Source organism: Protomyctophum parallelum, assembly GCF_964188405.1.
Source record: "Protomyctophum parallelum genome assembly, chromosome: 13".
NCBI classification, from domain to species: Eukaryota; Metazoa; Chordata; class Actinopteri; order Myctophiformes; family Myctophidae; genus Protomyctophum; species Protomyctophum parallelum.
In genome coordinates, this window is record NC_139708.1 from 25,034,326 (window position 1) to 25,054,338 (window position 20,013).

Here is a 20,013-nt window from a genome sequence, read left to right on the forward strand (position 1 = left end):
GGACGATTTTTCCAAACTGCTGCTCTCCATGAGTTCCATAATGGAAGACTGCCTTCGTCCGTCCACCAGTGCAGAGAAGAAGATCGAGTCTGTGAAACAGGTTCTCCGCGTGGCCTACTCCAGGCCCGACCTAGCAGGCAAGCTGGATGGGGTTATTAAGGGGTTGTGGGCTGCCATAGGCAATGTGCCTGCTAGCCTTCGGGCTGCTAGCCTCCGACCTGCTTCACCACCTGCTCTCCAGCCTGCTAGCCCTCAATCTGCTTGCCTGTCTGCTCACCATCCCAGCTTGCCCTTTACCTGATAGAACTTTGGGGTGACCAGGGAGGTGTTTTTTGAAGACGGTGAGTTCCTTGAGCAACTTGCTCAATATTGGAGGAGGGACCATGAAGTTGCGAAGTATTTTGCGTTTTTTCGGTGGGAGAGTCGTGGTGCCCCACAGCCTCAGTGGGCACCTGGTTCGATTTCTCCAACCTCCTCTACACTTCCTGCCACCCACGAGCCTCTGCTGCCCAGCGCCCACGAGCCTCTGCTGCCCAGCGCCTACAAGCCTCTGCTGCCCAGCGCCCACGAGCCTCTGCTGCCGAGCATCCAGGAGCCCCAGCTGACCAGCCACTTTGAGTGTGGCTGGACCCCCCGTCGGCTGCCCACGCCAACGTCCTGCCGGACCCCCCGTCGGCTGCCCACGCCAACGTCCTGCCGGACCCCCCGTCGGCTGCCCACGCCGACATCCTGCCGGACCCCCCGTCGGCTGCCCACACCGACGTCCTGCCGGACCCCCCGTCGGCCGCCCCCCCGCCGACATCCTGCCGGACCCCCCGTCGGCTGGCCCCGCCGACCCCCGCTCCTCGCTTCTAGTGACTGTGTCTCCTTGTCCCCAGGTTCCCCTGTCTCCATGCCCTTCTACTCCAGTTTCCCAGCGTAGCTCCCTTTATCCGTCTGCCAGCCCCTTTGTCCCCCATATCTCAGGCCCTCAGTTTCCCCAGGCTATGTCCAGTCCCCAGCCCACCTCCACTCTGTCCCACCTACCAGCCCGTTAGTCCTTCTCCCTGTCTGTCTGTCCGCCTGTCTGTCTGTATGCTTGTCTGCTAGTGTGAATGCCTGTCTGTTTGTCCGTCTTTCGACCCCCCAGTCCTCCTGTCGCCCTTCTGACCCCTTTACCCGCCTATTGTGTCAAACATCATGTCTGTCTGCCTGCCTGATTGTCTGTCAGTTGATCTGTTTGTCCCTCGGTTTGTCCCACCTGTTGTCTGTGTGCTTGTCTGTGTGTTTGCCCGCCTGCCTGTCTGTGTGATTCCTTGTGTAGTTGTTTCTGTGTTTTGACCGTTTTTTGCCCTGCCCAGTCCATGCCAGTCAGTGTTTAGTCCTGTGCCCCAGTTTCTTTTTCTAGCCCCTGGTCCCATGGCCCAGTGTAAAATTTTGCCCTATTCAATATAACTAATAGGGGCTAATATTGGGGCGGCCATATTGGATTTCCAGCAAAAAAATTACCGGGTTGTCCATATAGATTGTGATCCTACGGGGTCATAGATATTATTTCTGGTGGACAACCTTTGAGGTCATGGCAAATGCAGGTCAACCCCCTTTGCCCTCTGGGTAGCAGCTCCATGCGCGTTGTGGATCTCTCATTTTATGGAACGAACGTACCACCGGTATGCTGTTATAGCTTGTTGCTAACGGGACCCTGTTAGCAACAAGTCTCTCTCTCTCTCTCTCTCTCTCTCTCTCTCGTTGAAGCACTGCAGTGTTGCAACTTGCACTGTTCTGATTTGATATTACCGGTATATGAAATAGCCTATAATACATTTTATTTTTATGTTATTATTTGCATCTGAACTTGTCAGTAGCCTAACTGTAAGCCGTATCCTCCGGAACAGCCGTCAAATGTATTTCCCCCGGATACGATATTTTCCCGACCAATCACAACACTTGTTTCATTCGCGGAGAATGTAAACTGATTTGTAAAGTATCAACGATTTCACTTCCGCTAAAATCCCGCAACTTCCGCTGATAGTCTTTTCAGCTTAGGTCTTGCCCAGGGTGGATTGACATTGACATGACTGACATGCTGATTGGCTATAGTATAGGCCAGCGGTTCCCAAACCTTTTTGGCCATGCACCCACTGTTACCTCCCGACCTAGCTGATGCACCCCCCCCCCCCCACATGGAAAAATAAATTGCATAAGCTATATAGAGACATATATTTCCTGATCACCTGAATATGGCATACTAATATATGCAGCATAGGCTATATTATGCAGTACTTGCCATATATCGGCACAATATGTTAATATATTTTTAATAAAACCATAGCACCACCATTAGACTTGTCGCAAGATGTCGCACACCCCCTAGAAGGCGCTCGCGCACCAGAAGGGGTGCACGGCTGCACGCACCACAGTTTGGGACTGGATAGGCTATGCTCCAAAATTAGTCAAAATAAATACTTGTCTTGCATATTTACTGTAGTTGTTTGTATTTATATTCTATAACCCCCCCCCCCTTGTGATTATGTCTTAAAAATGTGAAGTGAGGCGCTAATACTTTAAAGTCTAATTTTAGGGCTGTATTCCGCGTGTCTTGAGTACCATGTCTTATTACTTAACTTAAGACCTGGAGGCGTGATCAATGTCATTTGGCTATTCTGAGTGGCCAAAGAGCATTGACCACGCCTCCAGGTCTTAAGTTAAGTAATAAGACCTGGTACTTAAGACACGCAAAATACAGCCTTGTCTTAAATGTCTATGACCTTGATTAGGTGATGTAATGGTGATGTAAAACAAACGGTGCCAACACAAACATTAAATTCTCTTGATTGTTGATGGCATTTAATGTTTGTGTTAGGGACAAGATGCATGTACATTTTCCCTTCATTGTCAAACAAACAAAAACAAACCTTCCCTCAAAAATAAGTAACTGACTGACTGACTGACTGACTGACTGACTGACTTTAGATGAACCGACTGTATTCATTCAGTGTGTAATTCAGATTAAGATTTAACATATTAAGATGTTAATATTTGCTAAATTTGACGACAACAACAACAACAACTACCAACACTATAGAAAAGGATGGCTTTTGCTGGTGCAACCACTCCCTTACGGAGCTATGTGTGTGGCTGGGTGCCTGGCTGGGTATGAGCACGAAAATAGCATGGTTGTTTTTCACCACTTGTGCGCATTTGCGCAACCTAACACACACACAAACACACACGCACATATTAACTGTATATATGATGATTTTGGTGTGCCAGTACAGTACAGTACAGTACAGTACAGTACAGTACAGTACAGTACAGTAGAGGGAGCCCCACACGGTAACGGTAACTGTCATTTCTCTACCATTTCGGACGTGGGGCGGCTCGCCGGAACCGGGCCGGCACCCTGGCCGTGATCCTGGGGGTCGGAAACTTCCGGGGACCCCCCGGGGACCCCCACACAGAGTTGCACCACTCACTTCACACGGGACGTTAATCATTTTCAGGTCAAGTCTATGGACTTTAATGTTTGTTTAGGGCAGTAAGAAAAGAGGTCATCATGTGGCCAATAAAAATAAATCTTGTAAACTACATTTGTTTCATCATACAAATAGAAACAATGTATAGAAGCCATGGATAAAAGCAAGCAAATTACAACTATAACCATTGTTGTAAAACAGATATTCATATAGAGACAGATTCTTGGCTGCCACCTCATCATGTATAGCAGCCATGAAGTCAATGGGCCCTTTGTGACATTGTCGTCGTACATCATCCAATAAAAAAGTAATATACTTCTTCATGAACTAATTTGTCAACTTATGTTATTATCTTTTAACCATGATGATACATGTTTAACCCTAGAAGACTAAATCGGCAAAATCGGTGAAAAACGTGGATATTATTTTTTCAATATTCCTAAAAAAATAAAAAATAAGTTGGGAACTTCTCTTTTGGTCCACCCATTCCTAAAACATGTGAGATTGGTCCAGTGAAAAAATATCCATTGTGGGTGTATTGGATTTTTCTGGATTTTTCTCTATCACACTATCACTAAACACGTGTGCATTCACCGAACACCTGCCTGTAGGAAAAATCAGGGATGTGGGCAGGGAAACAAATCTACCTTCTATGATGTCACTAAGCATCATGGAGGTACACTGCAAGACCCACCCACCTCAGACATCAGCAACATTATGAAAATTGCAAAAATATAATCGTCCGGGTGAAAATCACCCATGTTTAGTGTTCTAGGGTTAAAAAAACTCATCTTTTCACCATGAACATTTAAGATGACAACTGAAGTTATGTGATTGGTCAGCCGATTTGCTCGTCTAGGCCTACATATGACGTGAATTTTCCTTTCATCGTCAATGGCATACTCATTGAAGGCCAAGTATAGGCCTACTTATTTGACTTCTTAAACTTTAGGAAGTCAAATAAGTAGCCCTTTAAGACTTAAAGGGTTAGATTGATAACATAATCATGAAGACAAATCTTACAACTCTAGTTCCTTTCATTGTCATTGGCAAATGTGAGATGTGACGGGACAAAAAGCAGTATGAGGGGAGCTAACCCGCTCCCCTCAAAAAGGCGCCCCTCACGTCACGTGAATGTGATTTTTGTTTTTGATACGTTGGTTGATTTCAACCACATCTCTCCTTGAGGACTCAGTACTGCATGCAATAGAATCAGAATCAGAATCATTGATTGATTGATTGAAATATTTATTAACAGTTTGTAGAATTTACAGTACATTTTAAGCACAAACTCAATACAAAGACTGTCAACTGTGAGTGGACGACCCAATTAAGCATTACACTTGTTTACAACAGGGTCCACATTGTTCAATTCATCAAAACATTTAAAGACATACAGACATTTAGAGACATACAAATAGACATTTCTATGTAGCTAAAGTACAGAACAGGAATTCATCATATGGGAAGCAAAAAAGGGAAAAGATACAATATACAGTGAGGGAAAATGGGGGGGGGGGGATTCAGATTTTACAGAGGCCAGTTTCGAATTGCAGCCATCCGTAGGTGCCCTTTGAGAGCGGTTTTGAAGGATCAAGGGATTCACATGTCTTAATGACTGTTGGTAGGGCATTCCACATTTTGGTGGCATAGGAGCGAAAATAATTTAGTCCCTTGTTTGTGCCGAATCTGGGTTGTACATGGTTTGTTGCACTCCCTCTGGTGTTGTGGGTGTGAACTTCGTTTACATTAAGGAAGTATTTAGGTACATGGGTATCTTGGTGGTGTATCGAATCTTGTGGACCAGACCCATTGCAAGATGCTGTACTCTGTCGTCGACCCTAAGCCATCCCAGCCTGTCAAAGTGGGCAGGGGTGAGGTGGGTTCGGGGGGTGAGGCCAAGTAGGAGCCTGACCAGTTTGTTTTGGGAGGTCTGGAGCCTTGTTTTAAGGGCCTTTGAGGTGCTGTGACAGCACCTAGCACCTAGCATCTAGCATCAGAATATCATTATTGGCATTGTACAAGACAACGAAATTGATTTGCAATCCAGCTCAGTGCATTTAAAACAAAATACATAATACTCTATATAAAATACAAATACAGATACAGAATAGAATACAGATATATTCACGTTTACTATACTAACTAACTAACTAGTCCAGGTCTATCTTTATTCAAATAGACTAGTAATTCAGTGTGTGTCATTCAGAGTATCGCCAGTGGGGGTCAGTGTAGGATAAGGGAAAGGTGTGACTATGATTCAATATCAGTATTGAGTTTATAACAGTCATCTTGCTTGAGATCCAGCAGCCAAAACCATTTTTTTCCCGAAATACAATACCATTAGAACAAACTATACCTACCTACCTAAACATCAGCAGCACATGGAACTTCAACCAAGCTGTAAAGGACCTGAGAGACAAGGCAAGATGGGCCTTCTATTGACCATAATATGCAGACAGCATCCACCTTGCCAGCAAGGTGCTAGGTGAACTAACACACAATTAAACAACGTCAAACACACCAACCTTGCAGCTGTACAGAAAACTTGAATTATCCTCTATCAATCTGTAAAGTTTCTAGGTTCATAAAAATCCACCGTATAGCTACTTCCTGTAAATAACTTCCGTGCAGGTTGGAAGCGCTCGTTATCAGTAAAGCAACCTCCTCCATTATGTGCAAATTCAAAACAGGTGGTAGGCTACTCATGGGCCGTTGAGTGATATTCAACGAACACTTCCAAACTCCAACACTTAGAGAAAAATAATCTCCTGCAAGGAATTTCTTGACAAGTATACCTCATAACATGTCTACTGTATATGAATGAAACAAACACTAACCAATTAGATATGACTTTTCTGTTTGGATGAATGTGCTGTCAATGGGAAGTTGCACTTAGGCACCTTGGATGCAGTCTGCATAATGGTCAATGCATCCCTAAAACCTGGCTTAAAATACTGGACTCTGTGATAGAACCAATTTCCCTCTATGGTTGTGAGATCTGGGGTTCATTATCAAACCAAGTCCTTGAAAAATTGGATAAACACCATACCGAGACCCTACACACAGAATTCAGCAAATCGAATCTCCGGAACCAGCAACAAATACCAAATAATGCATGTTGGCGAGACACCCCAGGTGAATAGGGAAAAAAAGTTAAATAATAGCTATCACAATGAAACTTCTCCAGTTGATTACTTATATTAAAAATAAGATTTTTTGTATTACAAGTTTTCTGAAATTATATGTTTAAATATGCAAATTAGGCATTTGCCTCTCCGAAAGCTGTGCGGGCTGATTCTCCGAATTAAAAAATAAACTTTTTAAATATGGGCTGTATATGAAATATGAATGGATATTTGGCAAGACCATAGCAGATTTTATCGATAGAAATGAAAGTTTATATGAGAAACAAGTTGTCGAAGCGGTGAAAACAGGTTGTGTTCCGTGTTCCCACTGGATTGTCACTTTTTCTGGGGAGAATTGATCCTGCATCCTTGCTAAATCAACATTAACATTACATACAGAGCCGCTATTTAAAAAAATGCCCGGAGGGTTTCGCTCGTGGCCTGGGGGAGAGGAGAGCGGAGTGGGGGGGAGATGAGCACTGAAGACGGGGTAAAAGAGGGAGGATTGAGATCCGGTCCGTAGTCTCGTTCGGTTATTTACAAACAAGTTTACCAAGATTATATTATTTATTCATCCATACATAGGTTATGATGTAACTAAATATATAATTATTTCTCCTCTACAGTCGCTATTTTACATTTTAGACTTTCAAATGCGCATCTGCTAAAAAACTGCCTGTGTGTTCTTCCTCCTCAAAGCCAGTCCAGGCAGCTTGAGTGACAGGTACCTTGTACACGCCCACTTTCTAAAAAAAAAAAAGCTGCGTGGAAATGAGTTTTGCTTTTTTTTTTTTTAGCTTTTTTTTATCTGAACGGGGCTTAATGCCAAAAAAACTCCCATATCTGCTGGATGAAGTACATTAATGAGCAAACACAGCAGCAAGATTTGTCAGCTGCTGTGATAGGAGAAGGTGTTACTGTTTGTAAAGGGCAGTAAAATATGAGGTCATCATGTGGCACGTGGCCGATATATAAATACATCTTGTAAACTAGTAATGATGATGGTGCCAGTGGTGACTTTGAGTAGGTTAGGGTTGACAACTCATGTGCCACCTCTGTGAGGAGTGGGAGTCTGGGAGAGCTTCAACGTGGGTCAAAGGCTAGCCTGTGTGGATAAGACACAGGCTTGCTGTCCATGCAAGATTGACATTTTCTGGAAGTTAAAACATGTATATACTTTAAAATAAGTCCAAGTAACTAAACCTAAATTCCTCCAAAATAGAGTAGCGCCTACCCTGCAAACCCATCACATTTTGCAGTAGGCCATGCAGGCCTACTGCCTGAATACCAGTACCCTTCATGATTAAGTGCCTATTGTTGAAAGTGCCTATAATTAAAGTGTAGGTCTCAGCTACAATGTGCAAAATAAATCCATGCAGATTTCAGACCGTTGGTGAGATTGAGAACAAAGACAGCCGAACATGCATGCTATTGTGTGAATGGGGGAGGGGGTCTGCAGCTTTGGCACCGCCCAGAGGACTGCAGAGCAGTCTGCCTGTCCTCACTTACGTCCTCAGATCACACTTAAAAACAGGATGCTCTGAGTTTATCCTCCATTCACTTTCGTCTCTTCAACCTAAGCGAAAAAATGTCAGGCCGCGGAAAAGGAGGAATTTTCTGTCTTTAATTATTAATTATTTACTACTTTACTACTTACTATTTACTTCTTTACTACTGAAAATGTCAGGTTAAGGCTCAAAGGAGTTTGAGCTATGTTTCTACCAGGAGTCGACACTCCGTCGCTTCCTGGAGCAGTATGAGACTGACAAACTGCGGGATGCATGGAAAGACTGGTCCATTGAATCCTCAGTCAATATAGGGACAGTGAACGTTGTGGTGAAGTTCTGGACCGGCCGGGTCTCAGACCATGATGTGGATCTGTACCTAAAACGGTACTGTTATATCAAAGAGCAGCCATACAAGCCAGTCGACGAGTTCGGGATCTGGTATGGTGTACGGAAGTACAAGGTTGAACTCAAACGTGACGAAAAAAATCAACGTTTGTCACTGCCAAGCTCTATTTCCCTGGGCCCATACAACGGGCGGATTTATTACCCTGGGCAGCAGACGCGGTGTTTTGTGTGCAACAGCACGGAGCACCAGGTCCGAGAATGCACGCAGGTGAAGTGCTGGAGATGTGGGACTTTGGGCCACAAAGCCAAAGAATGTTCCAATGACGCTGAATGCAGCCTGTGTGGAGAGAGGGGGCACTCTTTCTTCCAGTGCCCTCAGTCCTACAGCAACAAGGCACGAGCAGAGAGGAAAGAGCGAGCCGAGGAGCAGCAGAACCGAGTCATCGGTCTACTGAGGCGCACCAGACCGCCGCCACCGGCTGACGCCAGCACCCCACTGTCGGCTGACAGTGGGCAGAGACGCACCGAGCCTGCACTACTGGTGATCCCGGGAGACGAGGTACCGGGGGAGGAGGCAGGTCCGGTCTGTGCGGAGGAGGAGATAACGGCGATCCAGCGGCAGGTGACTGGTGAGATGGCAGCGTGTGCATTCCAACAACAAGCCGAGCCTATGAGAGGAAGAGGAAGAGGACGTGGGAACGGCAGTTTCGCCGCAGCCAACATGAGAGCGGTGGCAGAAAGAGCCAGAGAGGCTACTGCTCCCTGTCTTCCAGAGATCGCAGCAGCGGAGGAGACGGAGGAGGCTGTCAGACAACTAGAGAGGGCTGTCAACGAGCTGCTTCCGGCCTGGTCTGATTCCTCAGGCGTGGGGGATGAGGGGGGGACCGGTGAGCAACAGCAGGAGGAGCGAGGCGATGAGTCCGAGTATGACTCGGCAAGCGACGAGCTGAGTAGTGGCAACTCAAGAAGCAGCGAGATGGCGTTTAGTGGAGGGGAGCTCACCCTCGCTGCTACAGAGGAAGAAACACCGAGAGCTTCACAACAAGTGAGTGCCAAACAGAAGCGACTCACGTCGCCTCTGGCGAATGAACTTGACAAAAGATACAAAAGGAAATGAATGCCTTTACTTAACTTAATATTATAATGTCTACACTCTCTATCGTTACTTGTAACGTGAGAGGTATCAAGTCGATGGAAAATAGAAAGATGAAAATGGACATATTACACAACACTACATATGATATTATATGCGCACAAGAGCTGCGGCTAACTGCTCAGGAAGACATTGCAGACGTAACGTTAAAGTGGGAAAAGGGCACTTCAATTATATCTATTGGCACAGATAAGGCTGATGGTATAGGCATATTTTTTAAGAGTAAAGCTGAAATTATAAGAGCAAGAGAAATTATTCCAGGGAGAATCTTATTAGTAGATTGTTTTTATCAAAACTTAAAAATGAGAATTATAAATGTGTATACTCCTCCGGATGCAGCAACGAAAGTACGAATGTTTAAGAAATTATATGAGTTATTAACAGTTGGTTTTTTTACCATACTATGTGGAGATTTTAATGCATACACCGATGATAATGACAGGATTTCGGCTCAACACTTGAATGCCCGGGCTCGCAATAGGGAAGGTATTGCTCTTAAAGCAATGAGCGAATCTTGTGGAGTGAGTGACGTTTTTAGGATGTTGCATCCAACTGAGGTCGGCTATACTCGCTTTGACACTAATGTCAAGACGAGGATAGACCGTATATATGTAAATGACGATATTATCCCTATATACTATAAGACACGTGTCTTGGTCAATTCAGATCACCTAGCAGTAGTAGTTCTCTTGAGGTTTGGCAAGACAGAAAAGAAGGGGTTTTGGAAATTAAACGTGAACTGTTTAAATAATAATGATGTGCTTACAGAGTTAAAAAAAGAAGTGGTTATTGCCAAAAGCTTAAATGTCTTGACTAACTCATATGTTGATTTATGGGAAATCACTAAAGATAGACTAAGATACTACTTTAAATACAAATGTAAAAGATTGAATCAAGAGCTAAACGAAATATACAGTATATTAATGGCTGATTATATAAATCTAAAAACTAAGGCAAATAGAACGGATGAGGATAATGATAAACTAACTGAAATGGAATCTGAATTGGCCAAATTAAATGATGTCTCCCAGGGCCTCCGCCTACAGGCAGGCATGGGTGACACAAATGCGTCCAGCAATGCACTTTGGCTTATTAATATGCATAAAAAGAAACTCCAAAGTAAACATGTCAGTGCGATTTTAAATGAAAATGGTGATATGGTAGAGGATGAGAAGATGAAAAGAGAAACTGTTAGGAAGCTTTGTGAAAAAATGTACCAGAAAACTACGATTGATGAATATAAATTGCATGCTTTCCTTGATTCCGTTGATTTGAGGGAGGTTGGCCGTAACTCTACGGGTGGGGAAATCACCAATCAGGAGGTGAGGGACGCAATTGTCCAGTTGAGTAAGGGTAAATCCCCAGGCCCCGATGGCCTGCCTAATGAGTTATATCTCTCCTGCACAAACGAACTAGTACATATGCTAACCTCTGTATATAATGATGGGATCAAGGAAGGCAAAATGCATTCATCCTTCTACCATGGTGTTATATCGCTTATATATAAAAAAGGGCCTTCATATAACTTAGATAATTGGAGACATGTTACGTTAATGAATGTTGACTATAAAATACTTGCAAAAATAATAGTTAATCGATTAAATACAGACTTGGAAAAACTTGTTGAAAAAGAACAGACATGTGCTATTAAGGGAAGGTTGATGTGGGATAACTTAGGTATTTTAAGGGATATAACAAGTGGGTATACAAATGAGGGTTTCTTTATTATAAGCTTAGATCAAAAAAAGGCTTTTGATTTTATATCCAGAGAGTATTTGTGGGAGGTCTTAAAGGTATACGGTTTTCATCATGATTTTATTAATTTGATCAAATTGTTGTACGCCAAGTCCACAGTGCAAGTTAATGTAAATGGTGTTCTAACAGAGACATTTGAAATTAAGAGGGGCGTAAAACAAGGGTGCCCCCTGTCCGCTGCACTTTATATTTTAGCTATTAATCCGTTATTAAACAAGATCAAGAATGATAAAAGACTCACAGGTATAAAAACTAGTGGTGGAGAGAGGGTCGTTGTTTTGGCCTATGCTGACGATATCACCATCATAATTAAAAACAAGAATGAATTAGACTTTGTACATGAGCACTTGGCACTTTACGAAGAGATCTCGGGTTCCAGGTTAAACCATGATAAAACTGAAGGTGTCTGGTTCGGGAGGGGTGAGGCAAAGCCAAATCTAAATATAAAGGACACGGAAACAATGACAGTCCTCGGGGTAAAGTTTAGTAATAATGGCAGTTATGAACAGAACTGGGATAATAAAAATAAAGAAATAAAGGAGGACTTAGAAAAATGGGAAAACAAATCTTGCTGTTATAGAACAAAGATTATAATTATTAAGACATATGTCTTGGCAAGACTGCTTTTTTTGGCGACTATATTTCCTCCCAAGGACCAGACACTGAAATACATAAATAAAACACTAGTCAATTTCTTATGGGGAACCACTAGGGAAGTTACAAAGAGAAACTTACTATATAAGAGTAGAAATAATGGAGGCCTTGGGGCTGTGGACTTAGGACTTAAACTGAAAATTTCTTTTTGTAAAAATGTAGCAGCTGGCTTTAAAAGGAGGGCTATGTGGATAGGGGAGGCTCTGAGCTGGACCAAAAAGAAGGGTCGGGCAAGAAGCTCCTTTCCGTATTTTAAAGTAATGTATGGTGATTTGATGTCAAACTCTGCACATTTAAATATTGACTGGACTGCTATGACTAGTAAATGTATATATGGTAAGATATGTGATGACTTATATGGTGGCATTTTTCCCTACAAATATCTGGATGAAAATCAAAAGCGGGTGTGTATTAAAAATTCTAGTAGTAAAAATATCTCTGAAAAGAACAGAGACGTCATGTGGCTGGTCTCCGTGAGAAGACTAGCTGTACGAGCAGTTGTTAAATGGAGCTGCTTCGTTAGAACCATTAAATGCCCAATTTTAAATTGTGGTGCAGACGAGACAGTTGAGCACCTGCTAGTGGACTGCCAAAGGTCTAGCGTTGTATGGGGGAAAATGCCACAAATTGGTTTTAAACTTAAGATCAACTATAATGCTGCCATGTATGGGGTTTTCGAGGAAAGAATGTCTGCTGTGGAACAAGATTTTTACTGGTATGTAATTTGCACTGTTGTAAACAAACTGTGGAAAACCAGGTGTGCCATGGTAATTCACCAGGAGACCATCTCGGGAGAGGTGGTCTTCAAACAAATCCAAACTGAACTAAAAAGACAAAGAACTCTTGACACACGAAAAAAGAAACTGACACCATGGCACCTACTAACATTGTAAAAAAAAAAAAAAAAAAAAGAAGAAAAAAATAACTTTTGTATTGAAATGCATTGATTGATATATATTTTTTTTGTAACTTATGTGTATTTGTAATTTTGCATAAACTGTAAACCCTGAATAATTTTCAATAAAGTATATATAAAAAGCAAGGTAGGAAAATGTTTGGTCGCGCTGCTCGCGCAAAAAGCGAGCCCTAGCTATGCCCTAGCTATGGCGTCTTTTGCCTCCCAGTTCGTTAATAACTGGGCAAGGCTTAAGTTCACTGGTGAGGCGGAGCTCCCGACAAGGGAGTTTGTCGGCAAAGAACTTTTGTTCAAATCGAACTTAGTCTGTGCCAAGGACATCTATTCATTTATTGCTTTGCCAAACCGACGGGAGTTTGAGCTATGTTTCTACCAGGAGTCGACACTCCGTCGCTTCCTGGAGCAGTATGAGACTGACAAACTGCGGGATGCATGGAAAGGCTGGTCCATTGAATCCTCAATCAATATAGGGACAGTGAACGTTGTGGTGAAGTTCTGGACCGGCCGGGTCTCAGACCATGATGTGGATCTGTACCTAAAACGGTACTGTAATATCAAAGAGCAGCCATACAAGCCAGTCGACGAGTTCGGGATCTGGTATGGTGTACGGAAGTACAAGGTTGAACTCAAACGTGACGAAAAAAATCAACGTTTGTCACTGCCAAGCTCTATTTCCCTGGGCCCATACAACGGGCGGATTTATTACCCTGGGCAGCAGACGCGGTGTTTTGTGTGCAACAGCACGGAGCACCAGGTCCGAGAATGCACGCAGGTGAAGTGCTGGAGATGTGGGATTTTGGGCCACAAAGCCAAAGAATGTTCCAATGACGCTGAATGCAGTCTGTGTGGAGAGAGGGGGCACTCTTTCTTCCAGTGCCCTCAGTCCTACAGCAACAAGGCACGAGCAGAGAGGAAAGAGCGAGCCGAGGAGCAGCAGAACCGAGTCATCGGTCTACTGAGGCGCACCAGACCGCCGCCACCGGCTGACGCCAGCACCCCACTGTCGGCTGACAGTGGGCAGAGCCGCACCAAGCCTGCACTACTGGTGATCCCGGGAGACGAGGTACCGGGGGAGGAGGCAGGTCCGGTCTGTGCGGAGGAGGAGATAACGGCGATCCAGCGGCAGGTGACTGGTGAGATGGCAGCGTGTGCATTCCAACAACAAGCTGAGCCTATGAGAGGAAGAGGAAGAGGACGTGGGAACGGCAGTTTCGCCGCAGCCAACATGAGAGCGGTGGCAGAAAGAGCCAGAGAGGCTACTGCTCCCTGTCTTCCAGAGATCGCAGCAGCGGAGGAGACGGAGGAGGCTGTCAGACAACTAGAGAGGGCTGTCAACGAGCTGCTTCCGGCCTGGTCTGATTCCTCAGGCGTGGGGGATGAGGGGGGGACCGGTGAGCAACAGCAGGAGGAGCGAGGCGATGAGTCCGAGTATGACTCGGCAAGCGACGAGCTGAGTAGTGGCAACTCAAGAAGCAGCGAGATGGCGTTTAGTGGAGGGGAGCTCACCCTCGCTGCTACAGAGGAAGAAACACCGAGAGCTTCACAACAAGTGAGTGCCAAACAGAAGCGACTCACGTCGCCTCTGGCGAATGAACTTGACAAAAGATACAAAAGGAAATGAATGCCTTTACTTAACTTAATATTATAATGTCTACACTCTCTATCGTCACTTGTAACGTGAGAGGTATCAAGTCGATGGAAAATAGAAGGATGAAAATGGGCATATTACACAACACTACATATGATATTATATGCGCACAAGAGCTGCGGCTAACTGCTCAGGAGGACATTGCAGACGTAACGTTAAAGTGGGAAAAGGGCACTTCAATTATATCTATTGGCACAGATAAGGCTGATGGTATAGGCATATTTTTTAAGAGTAAAGCTGAAATTATAAGAGCAAGAGAAATTATTCCAGGGAGAATCTTATTAGTAGATTGTTTTTATCAAAACTTAAAAATGAGAATTATAAATGTGTATACTCCTCCGGATGCAGCAACGAAAGTACGAATGTTTAAGAAATTATATGAGTTATTAACAGTTGGTTTTTTTACCATACTATGTGGAGATTTTAATGCATACACCGATGATAACGACAGGATTTCGGCTCAACACTTGAATGCCCGGGCTCGCAATAGGGAAGGTATTGCTCTTAAAGCAATGAGCGAATCTTGTGGAGTGAGTGACGTTTTTAGGATGTTGCATCCAACTGAGGTCGGCTATACTCGCTTTGACACTAATGTCAAGACGAGGATAGACCGTATATATGTAAATGATGATATTATCCCTATATACTATAAGACACGTGTCTTGGTCAATTCAGATCACTTAGCAGTAGTAGTTCTCTTGAGGTTTGGCAAGACAGAAAAGAAGGGGTTTTGGAAATTAAATGTGAACTGTTTAAATAATAATGATGTGCTTACAGAGTTAAAAAAAGAAGTGGTTATTGCCAAAAGCTTAAATGTCTTGACTAACTCATATGTTGATTTATGGGAAATCACTAAAGATAGACTAAGATACTACTTTAAATACAAATGTAAAAGATTGAATCAAGAGCTAAACGAAATATACAGTATATTAATGGCTGATTATATAAATCTAAAAACTAAGGCAAATAGAACGGATGAGGATAATGATAAACTAACTGAAATGGAATCTGAATTGGCCAAATTAAATGATGTCTCCCAGGGCCTCCGCCTACAGGCAGGCATGGGTGACACAAATGCGTCCAGCAATGCACTTTGGCTTATTAATATGCATAAAAAGAAACTCCAAAGTAAACATGTCAGTGCGATTTTAAATGAAAATGGTGATATGGTAGAAGATGAGAAGATGAAAAGAGAAACTGTTAGGAAAGCTTTGTGAAAAAATGTACCAAAAAACTACGATTGATGAATATAAATTGCATGCTTTCCTTGATTCCGTTGATTTGAGGGAGGTTGGCCGTAACTCTACGGGTGGGGAAATCACCAATCAGGAGGTGAGGGACGCAATTGTCCAGTTGAGTAAGGGTAAATCCCCAGGCCCCGATGGCCTGCCTAATGAGTTATATCTCTCCTGCACAAACGAATTAGTACATATGCTAACCTCTGTATATAATGATGGGATCAAGGAAGGCAAAATGCATTCATCCTTCTACCATGGTGTTATATCGCTTATATATAAAAAAGGGTCATCATATAACTTAGATAATTGGAGACATGTTACGTTAATGAATGTTGACTATAAGATACTTGCAAAAATAATAGTTAATCGATTAAATACAGACTTGGAAAAACTTGTTGAAAAAGAACAGACATGTGCTATTAAGGGAAGGTTGATGTGGGATAACTTAGGTATTTTAAGGGATATAACAAGTGGGTATACAGATGAGGGTTTCTTTATTATAAGCTTAGATCAAAAAAAGGCTTTTGATTTTATATCCAGAGAGTATTTGTGGGAGGTCTTAAAGGTATACGGCTTTCATCAGGATTTTATTAATTTGATCAAATTGTTGTACGCCCAGTCCACAGTGCAAGTTAATGTAAATGGTGTTCTAACAGAGACATTTGAAATTAAGAGGGGTGTAAAACAAGGGTGCCCCCTGTCCGCTGCACTTTATATTTTAGCTATTAATCCGTTATTAAACAAGATCAAGAATGATAAAAGACTCACAGGTATAAAAACTAGTGGTGGAGAGAGGGTCGTTGTTTTGGCCTATGCTGACGATATCACCATCATAATTAAAAACAAGAATGAATTAGACTTTGTACATGAGCACTTGGCACTTTACGAAGAGATCTCGGGTTCCAGGTTAAATCATGATAAAACTGAAGGTGTCTGGTTCGGGAGGGGTGAGGCAAAGCCAAATCTAAATATAAAGGACACGGAAACAATGACAGTCCTCGGGGTAAAGTTTAGTAATAATGGCAGTTATGAACAGAACTGGGATAATAAAAATAAAGAAATAAAGGAGGACTTAGAAAAATGGGAAAACAAATCTTGCTGTTACAGAACAAAGATTATAATTATTAAGACATATGTCTTGGCAAGACTGCTATTTTTGGCGACTATTTTCCCTCCCAAGGACCAGACACTAAAATACATAAATAAAACACTAGTCAATTTCTTATGGGGAACCACTAGGGAAGTTACAAAGAGAAACTTATTATATAAGAGTAGAAATAATGGAGGCCTTGGGGCTGTGGACTTAGGACTTAAACTGAAAATTTCTTTTTGTAAAAATGTAGCAGCTGGCTTTAAAAGGAGGGCTATGTGGATAGGGGAGGCTCTGAGCTGGACCAAAAAGAAGGGTCGGGCAAGAAGCTCCTTTCCGTATTTTAAAGTCATGTATGGTGATTTGATGTCAAACTCTGCACATTTAAATATTGACTGGACTGCTATGACTAGTAAATGTATATATGGTAAGATATGTGATGACTTATATGGTGGCATTTTTCCCTACAAATATCTGGATGAAAATCAAAAGCGGGTGTGTATTAAAAATTCTAGTAGTAAAAATATCTCTGAAAAGAACAGAGACGTCATGTGGCTGGTCTCCGTGAGAAGACTAGCTGTACGAGCAGTTGTAAAATGGAGCTGCTTCGTTAGAACCATTAAATGCCCAATTTTAAATTGTGGTGCAGATGAGACAGTTGAACACCTGCTAGTGGACTGCCAAAGGTCTAGCTTTGTATGGGGGAAAATGCCACAAATTGGTTTTAAACTTAAGATCAACTATAATGCTGCCATGTATGGGGTGTTCGAAGAAAGAATGTCTGCTGTGGAACAAGATTTTTACTGGTATGTAATTTGCACTGTGGTAAACAAACTGTGGAAAACCAGGTGTGCCATGGTAATTCACCAGGAGACCATCTCGGGAGAGGTGGTCTTCAAACAAATCCAAACTGAACTAAAAAGACAAAGAACTCTTGACACACGAAAAAAGAAACTGACACCATGGCACCTACTAACATTGTAAAAAAAAAAAAAAAAAAAAAAAAAAAAAAAAAAACTTTTGTATTGAAATGCATTGATTTATATATTTTTATATTTTTGTAACTTATGTGTATTTGTAATTTTGCATAAACTGTAAACCCTGAATAATTTTCAATAAAGTATATATAAAAAGCGAAAAGGAGGAAAGGGTCTTGGAAAAGGAGGCGCCAAGCGTCACCGCAAAGTGCTTCGTGATAATATCCAGGGAATCACCAAGCCCGCCATCCGCCGTCTGGCTCGCCGTGGCGGTGTGAAGCGTATCTCCGGTCTGATCTACGAGGAGACCCGCGGTGTCCTCAAGGTTTTCTTGGAGAACGTGATCCGTGACGCCGTCACCTACACCGAGCACGCCAAGAGAAAGACCGTGACCGCCATGGATGTTGTCTATGCTCTGAAGAGACAGGGACGTACTCTGTACGGCTTCGGAGGTTAATAACGCTGACTTGAAGTACCAACAACCCAAACGCTGACTTGATGTAGGCTACCAACAACCCAAAGGCTCTTTTAAGAGCCGCCCACACTTTCTTTACAGAGTTTATTCCATTCTTTCATATGAACACACGTTAGCATATGGGCCATGATTCATGAACTGACAGTGTTTATGTCTGAATAAAATCCCTTACAGTTACATCACAGTTCTACATTGAAAGGTTTTACTGTAATTTATTACTTCTACAGTAACCTTCTTGTGATCCCCTAAACAGCCAAGACATGTCGGAAATACCGGAGCGCATGCACTCGTCTTCAGTTTCATTGCACAGTGCGCTATTGTCCTTCCATGTGCCAGAATGGTACCTCCCAGTCCCGGCAGAATAGTTCAGGAGGAACGGATTGTGTGGCCCTGGTTTTTCCCTAATGGGACTTATCGAGGGTAGCTACTGGGCCGTAAGTCGGGACTTGATCACTCCTGGCTGGGTCACCTGAGTTAGGGGTATTATGTTGCGAGACCCGAAACCCCGATGACCTTGGGATACGTCCCAGGTTTGTTATAGAATTGACTGCATTAAGTGGACTGACTATAGAAAGTGTGATACACGTGGGTTTAAATTAGAGCGTCGAAAAGAGCTATTAATTAAATGTGTTTATTATCATAATTACATCCCTACCCTAGAAGAGGGACAATATATCAGGCACTATCAGGCAGGCGGGAGAACATTATGCAGAAAGAAGCAGTGTGAGACACCCATAAGAGACACCCTCTGTGGTTCACGTGAGCAGTGACAGCTGAAGCCAATCATGTGCTGGGAGTCACATACTTAATTTGCTTTGGTTTGGTATAAATGGTGCAACGCCGAGCATAATTCACTTCTGTACTTCAATCCATTGAGAAAGAAAGATTCAAGAACCATGCCTGAAGTTGCCAAGCCAGCGCCCAAGAAGGGCTCTAAGAAAGCCGTGAGCAAGACCGCAGCAAAGGGCGGCAAGAAGCGCAGAAAGTCCAGGAAGGAGAGCTACGCCATCTACATATACAAGGTCCTGAAGCAGGTCCACCCTGACACCGGTGTCTCTTCCAAGGCCATGGGCATCATGAACTCCTTCGTCAACGACATCTTTGAGCGCATCGCCGGTGAAGCCTCCAAACTGGCTCACTACAACAAGCGTTCCACCATCTCATCCAGGGAGATTCAGACCGCCGTCCGCCTGCTGCTCCCCGGTGAGCTGGCCAAGCACGCCGTGTCTGAAGGCACCAAGGCTGTCACCAAGTACACCAGCTCCAAGTAAACTGTTCTGTGTGCTCTAAAAACAACGGTCCTTTTAAGGACCACCCATTTTTTTCCCTAACAGAGTTTATCCAGATACTATACTTGGCAAGTGACCAACTAATAACTATTGCAGAGTCTGACCAGTTAGGTCAGGCGTGTGCAACTTTGACAATGGAGCGGGCCACTATTTCAACACTAAATGCAGAGAGCCACATTGCATATTACTGTCAAAATATCTGATCTACAACCTGAGACCGTCATGTGTTTTGAGCTTGTAGATCAGCTATTTTTGCTATATATTGGAATCTTGAAAAGTAACCTAATTTAATTTCAAATGCATTTAGTTACTAGTAATTAGGTGAAATCAATATATACGTATATATCAGAATTCTGATATTAACCTGTGGGCCGCATTAAGT

The 20,013-nt window shown here is 43.1% G+C and overlaps 1 protein-coding gene across 1 annotated transcript; it reads left to right on the forward strand.

Moving 5' to 3' along the window:
* Nucleotides 1–19,238: 19,238 nt before the first annotated feature.
* LOC310869401 (histone H2B-like) lies at nt 19,239–19,614 on the forward strand (the record flags this gene model as incomplete). The annotated part of the gene is made up of 1 exon (XM_083780123.1): nt 19,239–19,614. One exon carries the CDS (start codon nt 19,239–19,241, stop codon nt 19,611–19,613), a length of 375 nt encoding a protein of 124 aa, XP_083636249.1. The 3' UTR covers nt 19,614.
* Nucleotides 19,615–20,013: the final 399 nt, after the last annotated feature.